The sequence below is a fragment of the Rana temporaria genome, chromosome 13, assembly GCF_905171775.1.
Source record: "Rana temporaria chromosome 13, aRanTem1.1, whole genome shotgun sequence".
NCBI classification, from domain to species: Eukaryota; Metazoa; Chordata; class Amphibia; order Anura; family Ranidae; genus Rana; species Rana temporaria.
In genome coordinates, this window is record NC_053501.1 from 73731615 (window position 1) to 73746578 (window position 14964).

General features: G+C 45.6%; 1 protein-coding gene across 1 annotated transcript in view; it reads right to left on the reverse strand.

Annotated features, from left to right (window-relative positions):
- CHP1 (calcineurin like EF-hand protein 1) overlaps positions 1 to 14964 on the reverse strand; it is a 56776-nt gene that overhangs the window by 11091 nt on the left and 30721 nt on the right. Inside the window, 2 exon segments of the mRNA XM_040333362.1 lie at positions 1542 to 1669; positions 2260 to 2340. Of these exon segments, the coding sequence (XP_040189296.1) occupies positions 1542 to 1669; positions 2260 to 2340 (209 nt within the window).

Consider the following 14964-nt stretch of genomic DNA (forward strand, 5'->3'; position numbering starts at 1 on the left):
CTGATATCCGTGACATCAGCAGAGAGCGGACTTCAGTCCACTCTGCGCTATAAACGGGTCACAGGAGTGCAAAACTTTCACTCCGGTGACCAAAAACAAGCTTTGGCTGGACTTCAAGAACTACAGCCTCTTGTATCCCCCCGACAGCATGTTGACAGGAGGACCCCTTCACCGTTTGGTCACGGGGTGGGGAGGAGACCTGTAAGTGAAACTACAGAAGAGAAAAGCAGGACAGTTCTGTGTGGCAGAGATGTGCAAATCTCAGGACTGGATTAACTGAAATCCAAATAGTTTTGGCAGATAAATCAGCGTTCGTTTATGTAATTTGCCTGAGGTTTAGCTTTAATTTAATCTTTTTGGTTGAGCAACATATTCACTTTTGCTATTATAAAGCTTATGTTTCAGACCATGACCTTTGTACAAAAGCCAATGCAGCAAAACTGTTTATCCAGATAATCGGCTTCAAAATTTGATTTCCCCCCCTGAAGACTGGAAAACCATTATCCTTCAAAGGGTTAGCTGCTTCAATTAAGTTTGTCATGAATCTCAAAAGTTTGAGCTTAGCATAGAATAAAATTAATGAGTAGACTTTCTTTGAAGGTCAAAATAATCAAGCGTTATCTGCATAAATATTATATTCAAATGCCATTTTTTCCACTAGAAGCTCAGTGAATGTGAAAGCTCTATGAATGGAGATGAGGACATGCAGATTGAACCCTCTCCATTCATAGATCCAATTTCATTTGCAGAAGCTGTAGTACCAGCAATGGGGGGCCATTAGAGGATGAAGATTTCTGCTAAATGAGGACACAGCAGCACAAGGGGCACATCCCACCGAAGGTAAATAATGTCCCTTGTGCTTATTTTTTTGTTTGTTTCATTTTTTAGAAGTAAACTTAGGCTTTAAGGTGAGCTTGGCCTGTTGGTACTGTAATGCATTGGGTGGCTTCATGGCCCAACAGGGAGGCATTGGCCAACCACACATTTTTAAAAAGGAAAGGTTGTGATTAATTTTAAGCTGAACTTCAGGCAAATTAAAGAATACACAATTTAATAAAGCTCAGTTTTAATTCAAACAGTCCAAATGCCTGAGCTTGACCTGGTATCAGCCTTATAGCAGAGCTCAGACTGCCCATGGGAGAAGTAATACAAAGCCAATCAGTTCTGATACAGTGCTCATAAGCAAAAGAACATGCAGATAGTGAGAGAAAAGATGGATAGAGGAACCCATCAGTGTGCTGCTTCTCCCCAACTGTTCACTCACAGGCTAGAGGCATGTACAAGAACTGCTTGGATCACTTATGGCAACTGAGAAAAAACACACATGTAAAATGACAGAAATACTGTACAAGGTTTCAACACATATAGCCCCGGTTAATTCATTATTTCAACTTAAAATCAGTTAGGCTAGGTTTGTGACGATTTTCTTTAAAATAGAATTTCGTAGTATTTTTCTTTAGTACAGACTGACAATATATTACAGTAAAACGGAAAAGTGGAAAGAAAAAAAATGAATAAATTAGGCAAAGTGTATTTCTTACACAAGAGTTTGTTGCTTCTGCTGTTCAGAGGTTCTGGATTGTTCAGATCTTTGGATTTCTCATTATCTTCAATTGGCCTGAAGTGGGCCAGCGTCCTCATAAAACCTCGAAAATTAACTTGGTCCTCTCTGAATACAAAAAAAAAAAAAAAGAAGGTTTTTGTTAATTGGTTTGTGGGACTGCGATACTGTAGCAGACAAATATGGGCACCGACAATTTTTGGGGACCAATGACACCAATATAGTAATCAGTGCTAAAAATATGCACTGTCACTGTACTAATGACACTGGCAAGGAAGGGTTTAAATGTGTCCCTAGGGAGTTCTTCATAACACAATGAAGCGGGTATTTCTGGACCCCTGAAACACATTGGCTTAGCTTCCTGACTTTGTCAGTGTGTGTGTGCAGGGTAAGAATATCACCTTTACACAAGTAATTTCATGCCTCAATTCTGATTTTTTAATAATGCATATAGATTTTTAGAGGGCAACTAGTGATGCCTATACTTTATATTCTTCCTTGATTTTGGTAAATGTGGAGTAGCAAGCACTAAAGCTAATAAACTTTGGATGGAAAAAAACATTAAGGAAAACAAAAATTAGCACAACCAATAGTGTCAATTGCTAAAGCTCCACGTTCCTTAGTTTGATAACAAACATGATTATAAGTCACACTTTCCAAGGTACGGACAAACTAAAAAGTTAAGGACTGACACTTACCCTTCAGAGAAAAATGCATTAATAATTCGGTCACCCAAGGGGTTTATCGCTAGTTCTGGTATTCGCTGAAAGTCTTCACGGCTATTGAAAAAAATAAAAAATAAAGTGTAAGGCGAAATTCAAAATCATTTACAGATTTAAAAGGAATAATGCGTCCCAAAATACATGGGCAAGGTAATGACACAGCCAAGATGGTAAAAAGCAACTACACCCTACCAACAGTTAATGTGCCCTTTACATCTCGTCCGCTTTCTATGCTGCACCACCACCTTCCTATTGTAGATTATCATGGGGTTGGTTGTCTGGGTTTCTGCAGCCAGCCCCCTGATGACAGTGCATTTTGTACAGCAAATAGGAGGCACTATGGTTACCAGCTGGCATCACATTTGTAGCCCACAGAAATAAACTGGACAGGGAGGACTGCTTGGAATTTCAGGGCAGGAAGTTAGGAGCTTACTGGCTTTGTGGAATTTTAACAGGTAGGTTTCTATACTTGCAACAAAAAGCGGAACTGTTCATGTATTCAACGGACTCATTTTTTTTTTACCTATACATACAATTATTAACTGGAGTGCAAACTCTGGTGCAGCTCTGCAAAGAAACCAATCAGCTTTCAGTTTTGACAAAGATCAAGCAGCGGTCTAGTATACGTCAGCAAGCGGTTAAAGCGGGAGTTCACCCGAATTTTTTTTTTTTTTTTTTTTTTTAACATTAGATTGAGGCTCATTTTGTCAAGGGGAATCGGGTATTTTTTTAAATTGAAGCAGTACTTACTGTTTTAGAGAGCGATCTTCTCCGCCGCTTCCGGGTATGGGCTGCGGGGCTGGGCGTTACTATTTGATTGACAGGCTTCCGTCAGTCGCATACATCGTGTCACAAGTAGCCGAAAGAAGCCGAACGTCAGTGCGGCGATATACGGCGCCTGTGCACCGACGTTCGGCTACTTTCGGAAAATCGTGACGCGATGCATGCGACCGTCGGAAGCCTGTCAATCAAATAGGAACGCCCAGCCCCGCAGCCCATACCCGGAAGCGGCGGAGAAGATCGCTCTCTAAAACGGTAAGTACTGCGTCGATTTTAAAAAAAAAAACGACCCGATTCCCCTAGACAAAATGAGCCTCAATCTAATGTTAAAAATTAACTTTTTGGGTGAACCTCCACTTTAACCCAAGTTGCATAAATAAGACACATAGCCACACACAATCAGGTTGCATGAGAAGCAGTTCAATCTTAAACTGTACAAAGTATTCGTTGTTGGAGCGGTAAGCACGTGGAACTTTCTTCCACAGTTGTGGTGTCAGAGAGTAAAGATAATAAAAAAAAAAAAAAAAATCACACACAGTTCTCATAGTTGGGAAACTGATAGTTTAGAGTCGGAGACAACATTTATCAGGAGGTGCCATGACAAAGCGTCACCCAAGGACAATTTCAGGGATTTTAGTTTGTCGTCATTTCACAGGCGTGCACAATTTTAAATCTTGACATGTTTGGTATCCATTTACTCGACACGGCATAATCTTCTATTTTAAACGCCAAGGCCCCTTTCACACTGAGGAGATTTTCAGGCGGTGTATCACTAAAAATAGCGCCAAATACTGCCTGAAAAACTCCTGCCCAGCCTTCTCAATGTGAAAGCCCTAGTGTGAAAGGGGCCTAAATGAGTCATAGTTACAAGTCAACCCAATTACAAACCAAACCAAACCCACACACACTTAACCACTGTAAGGTGAAAGACCCCAGCAAGACACGTCTATGTGGTCTTTTATTAAACTCTCCAGTCAACGGCAGATCCAGAGGGGGGCAACAGGGAAATTCCCCCCCCCCCCCCCGAGACAATCATGTCACATTGGCTTTAAAAAAAAAAAAAAAAAAAACATTTTTTTTATCATTTTTTTTTTAAACTGCTTTGCGGTGCCTGCAGCTGCCGCTACCGAGTCTCTCTCTCCCATCACCAGGGCCGGACTGCCCAGCCCGGTAGGCTGCCTGTCCTGAGGCTGCTTTGAGCTGTAGCTGACTGCAGCACTCCCCCTCTCTCCTGCGTGTATGACACCGGGCATCTCTCGCTGTGTGTGAGAGCTGGGTCTGTTCGGCTGTGCTGCCTGTGCTAGACCTGCTTGTGTGATAGTAGATGGAGATAGACAAAACACTGATTCAATCAGTGTTCCATCACACAAGCCTGTCTAGGGGGGGGGGGGACCTTGCTAGAGCACACTGCCCTGCCGAACACAGACCTACAGCTCCCGTTTGTTCCATGACACACGTCGGGAGAGGAGATACCTGCTGTGTGTGATCGAGGCAATGCCATGGTGAATGCCATGAACAGTGAGGTTTCATTCATATACAAAAGTGGGGCTGCATTAATGGGCACTGATGAGGCTGCATTGATGGGCACTGATGAGGCTGCATTGATGGGCACTGATGAGGCTGCATTGATCCCTTGTACCACGTCTGCAGTCTGACCATCCCTTGTACCACGTCTGCAGTCTCTGACCATCCCTTGTACCACGTCTGCAGTCTCTGACCAGGTAAATGCTTTATGTACAGCATTTGGGTAAACTTGCTTTATGTCACCTGAAATGGTTGTGAAATTTATAAGAAAGGGCCAATTTAATTTGGGGTGAAAGGCAAATTTTAATAAAAAAATTACTACCCCCGAAGGAGCTGCTTTGTTTTGGGTGGCATGTTACCTCATGGGGTGTATAGGGAATGTGGTAGTAAAGGAATGTCCACGACAGGTGTCTTTTTCTGTGCCCTTTAGTACCCAGCCGGGTAAAAACAGTAAAACTTGTGGTGAGAGTAGAGTTGAAAGAAGGAGAACAGCAGATTCAGGCGTAATAGGGAAACAGTCCTGCTCCCACGTGTAACACTTCTTGCGCCACTCCTGCCTGAGTGGATTTCGTGTACATGGACTGGCCTCTCTCACTGACCTGGCTACCAGAGTATCACTTGGAAAAGGAGAAGTCTCTGCCCCAGACCCTCCTTAGAATTGAGATAGCGGAGGTGAGCCTCCTTAATGGACTTTAGCCTGGATCTCCTTCAGACAGTTTACAGGTTCGACTGATAGGTGACCGACATCCAGCCTTTCAGTAACCGGTTACCTTGATCCCCGGTGGATTGTCGAGACCCTATTGGATCGCCAGCCTCTCTTGGCTCTCCTCAGATGACTCCCCACCGAACAGCTATCTCAAAAGGGAACAATGCTTGGGATCGTCTTAAGGATAGGGACCCAGTTGATTACTGGGGCCCAGCCACAGCTAAAATGTTCCGGACCAACATGGTCCCAGAACCAGGAATACCGTGTGGCACGTGCCCCTCGGCCCGGAAGGCCATTTTGCCGGGGCGCCGTGATGCAGTCACCCTGAAGGGAGTAGCCGCTCCAGGTGGGAACCCAGATATATATCCTCTGCTACAGATAACTCAGGTGCAGGCAATGCACTTAGCAAAGCAGGAACAAATTGTCTCTGGACAGCCGCACTCTGAACAAATTGTAGCCTTTATTAAAAGAAAGACAGCACTACAAGTCACAGCAAAATAAAACCCGAATGCCGACGCGTTTCGCACTGAAACTAGTGCTTAGTCATAGGTGAAGGTGGGTGCCACACTCGAAGAAGGACGTCTGTCCCATAAAACCCTTCCCCAGCATGCACAGCGAGGAAAAACCCTCCTGATAGGCTGCCGGGGAAAAGCACCCAAACCTCGACTCCACTGCTGCCACCCATCGTCCTGGGGTGGGAATAGCACCCCAGAAGCAATAGAATGAGCCCACAGCACAGCCAAGCTGAGACAGAGACCCAATTTGAACAGATTAACTGGATCAGTGCCAACAAACTCTCTGATCCCCCTCTAAAAATTTAAACTAGGACCGGTACTTTGAAGTAACCAGGAGCTACATATATAATTTTTTCTCTCTAGTGTAGCCATCAAGACTTTTATGACATGTTTGTTGTATGAAAAGCTGCCCTAATTGAATCTATAATCTGCATAACGGCCATCAGACACAGTTCGTTGAGGATAACCAATTCCACAACTTTGGAAAAGCTGTAAAACAAATTACAGCAGACAACTATCCAATAACATTCAATAGGAACAGAACAGCAAGTGCTGGTGAGGATTAGCTTTAGGGAAACTTGATGCTAAATTACTGAGGTCTGTATGGCTCATAATACAAACAGTACACATAACACCACATTACTTTACAGTACATTCAGCAAGTCAAAACAGAAAGGGTGCCGTTGATCACTAGAATATAAATTTATGTCCTGCAATTAGACGATGACCTCTGAAGCAATTAAAGAAGAAACACTATGTGCAGGGCTCAAAATTTCAAGTCCTGAGCTACTAGCCAGGCCTCAAGAGTTACTCGCCACCAGTTGCCCCACCTAATTGCACCCGTAAACACGCCCTCATAGATTATCTCATGGAATGACAATGTTTTATGCAGAATCAAGTTACAAAATTCAATATTACCAACAACAATTTTAACAAAATGGGACAGGGCACTGGGGGCAGACCAGAGGGACAGGGCACTGGGGGCAGACCAGAGGGACAAAGCACTAGAACTGGGTCTCTTCCCCATTCTCTTGCTGTCTTCTCTGCAACTCCCATCCATCCTCTCTCTCCCATTCATCTCATCATCAGGTGCCTGTGTGTGCGGCTCCACGCTTGCATGTCCCCACTTCCCCCTTTTATTCAGGCTGGCAGAGAGGAGAGGAGCTGCAGGACAGCAGGAGGGAGTACAATCCAGCGCTGAGATCCACACTGCACAGCCATTGACACCATAGCACAGCGCACACTGACAGCGCGCAGCACACATTGAGACCAGTCTGTTCACAGTGCTCAGGCTGAACTGTTGGACACTTACATAGAGCACAAGGAGAAGAAAACTGCACAAACTAGAAGGCTGCCGCTCTCATGTCAGGGCAACTTTCAGTGAGCGCTGCACCGGAGTGGTAATTTTTGCAATCCTCCACCTCACTCATTACTTTCTGCTCTCCAGCTACATTGGTAGGGGCCCGGGGACGGGGGTTGGCTCAGAGAGGTCATACTGTTGGGTCCCATGGCTTAATGAGAATTGTAAGTAGAGCACCTGTGTACTGCTCTGCCTGTGCGCGGCTCAACAGATTACTTTTTCCGAGCATGCACCTTTCCTCTTCGGCCGCCAATCTCATCGGGACTCCAAGGCTGCATTCACATCTAGGCGGACAAAATCGCGGCGTTTTGTCCCGCGAATTGCGGCGACAAAACGCAACGATTGTCCGCCTAGATTGTCCCCCTACGGAGATGGTTCCCATCTCCTATGCCGAACGCCGAAAGCCGCCTGAAAAAAAGGTCCGGGACTTTTTTCAGGCGACAGGCGTTCAGCGTGGAGATGTGAATCATCTCCATAGAGGGCAATGTTAAATCATCCCTCTGGCGTGTCGGGGCGGCAGCGGGCGTCACACTACAGGCAACAAAACGCCTAGGTGTGAATGGGCTCTAAGTGTAGGCACAGATTGGAGGAATATTGGTCATGCAGCCCTGTCATCACTCGCCAAATGCTAGTAGGCGAGTGGAAATTTTGAGGGCTGCTATGTGCATTAAAAAAAAAAAAAAAAAAAAAAGCCAAAAGTCTCTGCCTATGATGAGAGGGGGGTGTGTGCGCGCCTTTCCTCCAATTAGCAATTTTAGCCATCTTGGCTGTAAGCCCAGACATCACACTCTGTGTTAAACAGGAAGAGAACATTTCCAAACACGATCTGAACTTTCTAAACAGTAAATACAATGTAAAGACAGCATATATAGTTGTAAAACCTATGTAGGGGGAGATTTGGTACATCTCTATCTGAGCCTGTTCACCTCACTGGGTGTATTGAGGGTTTACATCCACTTTAAGTATAACCAAAGCTTTTATGGCTATACTTCTTGTATGGATCACAGGAGATGTTCTTTCTGCCACAGAGCCTGAGCTAGCTGCTCCCGCCTCCTCCACAGCCTGCTGCTCCAGTGAGCACTGGAGGGGCAGAGCCAATAGTCACTAGCTTTGCAGGCACTTTGGCAGAGGTGCACATTAATTTCAATGGGCAAAAATGCTGCTTGCATAAGAGACGCTTAACGCCGGAGCTGAGGGCCAACCTCGAAGCCCTCCGCGTGGAGCTAGCTACTCTACTTGACACCCGTATACGTGATCGTTTGCGTTGTGCGTCATATAAATTTTACGAGTATGGTAACAAGTGTGGGCGTCTCCTCGCCAGGGCTCTGAGGAGGCAACGCAATTCGGGCCATGTACATAAGCTCCAAATGGGGACAGGTCCCCCGGTGGTTCACCCCTCTAAGATAGCGGCCGTTTTTAGAGACTATTATGCCCAACTATACCATCTGCCTGCCACACTCCGTGAATACCTAGCTGAGGCCCAAACACCCCAACTCTCCCTCAAGACTTGTAAGGTTCTAGAGTCTCCGATCACCTCGGAGGAGCTGGAAATTGTCGTAAAAGGCCTACCGTCGGGGAAAAGTCCTGGCCCCGATGGCTACACAAATGCCTACTACCGTGCCTTTCTTCCCTTGCTCTCGGGCCATATGTGCACCTACTTTAACGCGCTGGCCGCAGGTACCCCTATGCCTAAGGAGGGTCTGCTGGCCCATATATCAGTGTTGCCCAAGGAGGGGGAAGGATTGCATGGTTCCGGGTAATTACAGACCGATTTCGCTCTTAAATACCGATATTAAAATCCTAGCGAAAATACTAGCGAACCGATTGCAACCCCTTCTTCCCTCCCTCGTTCACGCTGATCAAACGGGGTTCATTGCTGGTCGAGAGGGGAGGGATAATTCGAATCAGGCCATTCAGCTGATTCAGTGGGTACAAATGCAGGCGGACCATCCACCCTGTCTCCTCCTGTCCACTGATGCCGAAAAGGCACTCGACAGGGTGGATTGGACGTATCTGCGGGCGGTGCTGTCTAAATTGGGACTTGGACCGAAAATGCTTTCTTGGGTCTCCTTATATAGTAGACCAGAGGCTCGGGTTAAGGTAAATGGTACCCTTTCTGACCCTTTCCCTATTGGGTATGGGACAAGACAGGGTTGCCCGCTGCCGCCCCTCATTTTTGCCCTCGCCCTGGAGCCTCTGCTTAGTAGGTTACGTTCTAACCCTGACATTAAAGCGGATCTCCACCCTCAATTCGACTACAGCTCCATATTCCTACTTCTCCAAAATGATGAATCGGCTATTTTCATTTAATTTATTAATCGTGTACCTTATTAATCAGCCTGCCTTCCGGTCTGCCCTCCCTCGGGTTTCCGATGGGTTTTCTTCAGTTTCCTGTGCCGCGCTGTGTCTGCTGGGAGCCAGTGTCAGAGCTCCGTAATTATAACATTCCGCTCTGTTACCAAACATCGCGCGACTTCGTGACGTGGATGTAAACAAAGGAGGGGGTGGGCGTTTTAAACTTCACGCTATCATCACAACAGGGCGGGAACTTTTCATTACATACGAGATCGAGCTCCCAGCATCCACCGCAAATAGGAAGTGCCTGCTTGTGGGAATCGAACGCCCAAAGCAAAGATGGCGACGGGAGGAAACGAGGAATATAAGTATTTATTCTGGACGGATTTACAGCGGTGCGGCAGTCGGACACCAGAAACGTGAGTTTAGCACAGCAGTGCTATTACACATTGAAATAGCCAATTAAAAAAAAAACGATTTGGCGTGGGAGATCCGCTTTAAGGGCCTTTGCATTAGCTCTCATGAACACAAGCTCTCTGCCTACGCGGATGATGTTCTCTTTTATGTAGCAAACCCCCTGCTTTCCCTTCCCAACATTATGATGGAACTGCAGACTTTTGGATCCCTTTCTAACTTCAAAATTAACTTTGCTAAGTCCGAAATTCTATCGTTAAATGTCCCATCGGATCTGCGTACACGGTTGCAATCCTCCTTCCCCTTTACATGGTGTGCTACCCACATGAAATATTTGGGGGTTTACCTCACCCCCCTCTACTCCCAATTATACTCTAGTAACTATGTCCAATTGCTCTCCACCATTAAGGCGGACCTACACCGTTGGGACAGGGAGGTTTTCTCATGGATGGGCCGAGTCAGTGTGTTAAAAATGAATGTGCTCCCTCGCATTTTGTTTTTCCTCCAAATGGTGCCCATCTCTCTGCCTAGGTCTTTTTTCTTGAGCCTGAACAGTGCGTTTCTCCGATACATCTGGCAGGGACGAAGTCCCCGTCTGGCCCTCCGTATTCTGCAGAGGCCCAAACGGCTGGGAGGTATGGGTGTCCCAGACATTCGAAAGTACTACGAAGCTATTGCCCTTCAGAGAATTTTAGACTGGCACCATGGAGTGTCCTCTAAGAAGTGGGTCCCTTTGGAGAAGTCCATGGCAGGCCGCAACTTATCCCATGCCCCTTGGCTTCCCCAGTCACAGAGGGGTCTGTCTAACCATGTCTCCCTAACGTCCACTCACGCCCTGAAATTGTGGGATACTATGAATAAGACGGGAGACCTTGCCCCCCCCTTTTTCCCCTCTGGCGCCCCTAGGGGGCTTCCCCTGGTTCCTGCCGAGGGAACATCTGTCTTTTACGCTCCTGGACAGCAGTCGGCGAACTGCGTTGCGGCAGGTTTTTCCAGGATCGGGGCCTGCTCTCCCTGGGGGAACTTAGGGCCCAATATGGGGGGTTCCCAATGGATAGCTGGAGGCATGGGCAGCTTCAACATTTCGCACGGGGCCTGCCCCATACCATACGCTCCCCCACATCTGCTACCCCTTTTGAGAGGCTCTGTATGTCCTCTTCCCCCGTCCCCCATGCTATATCTGTACGTTATGGCCTATTGCAGGAGCGGGGTTCCCTTGGGAGGCCTGCTTATGTCCGGGAGTGGGAGAGAGATTTGCAGCATACGTTTACTGATACCCAGCTCAGCCAGTTATACCACCTCACACATTCTAGCTCAGTTGATACGAAAACGGGTATAAGGTTTTGACCAGGTGGTACAGGGTTCCCACTAGACTCATAGGGGCACCTTTATACATATTTGGTGGGAATGCCCTAAGTTACGCTCTTTTTGGCTGGATGTTAGATCTCAAATCAATTCCATCCTTGATATAGACCTGCCAGATTCCCCAATGAGTTTCCTTTTACATGTTCCCGCCATCCCCCTTGGCCTGTACCGGAAATCAGTGCTACCGCACCTCCTGAACGCGGCTAGGAGATTAATTCCTATTTTTTGGAAAACCAGCCGGGTCCCGTCCCGTTTGGACTGGATTTGGATGGTAAACAATGTCAGGTCGGCGGAGGAGTGGATGGCGAGGCATAAGGATGAATACAACAAATGTTATGGGATCTGGGCTACCTGGATACACTATGTGGGCGAGGGAGAGGGAGATGTAGCTACACCTTCCTCACCTTAAATTCCTGGTGGATGGAGGGCAGTGACCGGGTCCGTTTTCCTTTTTCTTCTCTTCCCTCCCTTTTGTCTTTCTCACGGAACCACTGTACATGTGACCATATCTGCTGATGGACTGTTCCGATGCATACGAGTACATCCCTTTATTTTTGTTTGTCTCTTTTTATGTTTTATTTTCATTTGCCTGTCTGAACCAGGGTGATTCACCCATTTTTGGTCCTTTGCACCTAGCGGAATGACTAGGGACAACTTCAAGTTGTTTTGGTTTATATGTATATCTAACCTTGAAATTGTAACCTCTGTCCCTGTTACTTAGTCTGCGGGGTGTCCAATTGGGCCCTCTGTTCCTTTGTAATTCCTGAATGTATGGTTAGGCGGCATTGTATGTTCCCTTTCCATCCTTTTATTTTTTCTGCTGTTGTACAATAGAAAATCTTTTCTTTATGACTAAATAAAGATTATATTAAAAAAAAAAAAAAAAAAAAAAGGGGAACAGAGTCTTTACCAAGTAACTATAGACCTGTTAGTCTAACTTTTATAGTTGGGAAGATACTGGAACGTTTAATAAAAGACCACATGGATGAGTTCTTGCTGGAAAAAAAACTATTTAAGCAACAGACAGCATGGATTCATGAAAGACAGAAGTTGTCAGACAAACCTGATTTCCTTTTATGAAGAGGTAAGTAAAACCCTGGACAGAGGAGTGGCTGTGGACGTGGTATACAGTACTTGGATTTTACAAAATCGTTCGATACAGTTCTCCACACACGGCTCATGTGCAAGGTAAAGTCTACAGGATTGGAAATATCAGTTTGTAAATGGATAGAAAACTGGCTAAAAGACAGAATTCAGAGAGTCGTGGTTAATGATTCTTACTCTGAATGGTCCAAGGTTATCAGTGATGTACCCCAAGGTTCAGTGCTGGGACTCTTACTTTTTAATATATTTATAAATGATATTGGGTTTGAGATCAAAAGTAACATTTCTGTCTTTGCAGACACCAAGCTATGCAGTGGAATAACGTCCTTACAGGATGTCTCCAATTTACAAGCCGACCTCAATGCTCTGTCTAATTGGGCGACTATGTGGCAGATTAGGTTTAATGTTGATAAATGTAAAGTTATGCACTTGGGGGCTAAGAATATGCATGCATCATACATACTAGGAGGAGTACAACTGGGGGGATCTGTAGTGGAGAAGGATCTGGGGGTTTTAGTTGATCATAAGCTCAATAATGGCATGCAATGCCAAGCTGCGGTTTCCAAAGCGAGCAAAGTCCTTTCTTGTATAAGAGAGGTATGGACTCCAGAGACAGAGATATAATTTTGCCCCTGTACAAATCATTAGTAAGACCTCATCTGGAATATACAGTTCAGTTTTGGGCTCCAGTTCTCAAAAAGGATATCGGGGAACTGGAGAAAGTGCAGAGAAGGGCAACCAAACTGATAAGAGGCATGGAGGAGCTCAGCTATGAGGAAAGATTAGAAGAACTAAATCTATTCACTCTTGAGAAGAGGAGAATAAGGGGGGATATGATCAACATGTACAAATATATAAGAGGTCCATATAGTGAACTTGGTGTTGAGTTATTCACTTTATGGTCAACACTGAGGACAAGGGGGCACTCTTTACGTCTAGAGGAAAAGAGATTTAATCTCCAAATATGGAATGGTTTCTTCACAGTAAGAGCTGTGAAAATGTGGAACAGGCTGGTTCTGGCCAGCTCAGTAGATTGCTTTAAGAAAGGCCTGGATACTTTCCTAAATGTACATAATATAACCGAGTACTAAGATTTGAAGTTGATCCAGGGTAAATCCAATTGCCTCATAGGGGATCAGGAAGGAATGGTTTCCTCTGCTGTAGCAAATTGGATCATGCTCTGCTGGGATTTTTTGCCTTCCTCTGGATCAACTGTGGGTATGGAGTTGGGTGTATGGGATTGTACTGTGTTTTTTTAAATTTGTTCGTTTATTTTTTTTTGTGGTTGAACTGGATGGACTTGTGTCTTTTTTCAACCTGGCTAACTATGTAATACTATGTAACTATGTGCGGCCAGTTTCAAGCTCAGGAGTTTTACCAACTTCATTACAAGACACTCCCTATTTAAAAATCAGTTGGCAGCTCAAACACTAGAGACAAAAACCATGGGAAAAGTTGCTTACATTGCAGAGAGAAACTTTAATTCTGCACAGACATACACTTTAATAAAATCATGATACCACCGCTACATAAACTTTCCTTTAGGCCCCTTTCACACTGGGGCGGGAGGCGGTATAGCGCCGCCAAAAATAGCGGCACTATACCGTCGGACTTGCAGCGGGATTCGGCCGCTAGCGGTGCGGTATTAACCCCCGCTAGCGGTCGATAAAGGGTATTGCCACGGTTTCCCATTGTTTTAAATGGGAAGGAGCGGTATACATGCCGCTCCTCTCACCGCTCCAAAGATGCTGCTGGCAGGAGATTTTTCTCTCTCCTGCCAGCGCTTTGCCTCAATGTGAAAGCCCTCAGACTTTCACATTGAGTATGCAGTGCGGGAGTTTTTCAGGCAGTATAGCAGTGCTTTTTTTAGCGCTGTACCGCCTGAAAAACGCCTCAGTGTGAAAGTGGTCTTAACCTTTCATGATCTCTTGCTCTACTCTCAATCTCTTTCCGCCAAGGAGTAACTAGTAATTTCTGAAGAATCAGAAAACGTGTCCAAACAGATCTAAATTTTTCATTCTGTATTACTCTACATCTTGTCACATTGAGATTATCTTTTGCATACTTAGTTGTGCAAAGGGCAGTGCTTTACTGCATTTCTAACGTAATAGTTTATTAAAAAGGTCAGCGAGATAAACCACATCAGAGGCGGAAAGGGTGAGGCAATCTGAGCAGGCAAAGATATGCATTCAAAAGATCTTACAGTATAAGGAATCCAAGCTCATGATTTGCAGGTTAATGTTAGTCAATTAAACACTTTTCCTTACATGTCATACTTGCCTCCTCTGTGCAGTTGGTCTTGCACAGAGGGGCCTTCGATCCTCCTCTTCTGGGGTCCCTTAGTGGCGCTCGTGTCTCCTCTTCTCAACTGTCCAATCGGAGACGCACTCTCCCGCATCTATTGATACAGACAGTAGGACTCAGCCCCATCCCCCCAAGTCATTGGATTTGATTGACAACAGTGGGAGCCAATGGCTGCGCTGCCATCAATCTATCCAATCATGACATGAGACACTGGCTAGAGCCGGTCTGATCGTCCCTGGGGCAAGAAAGAACGGGTTCAGGTAAGTAAAACAGGGGGTCTGCTGCATGACCGAAGGTTTTTCACCTTAATGCAT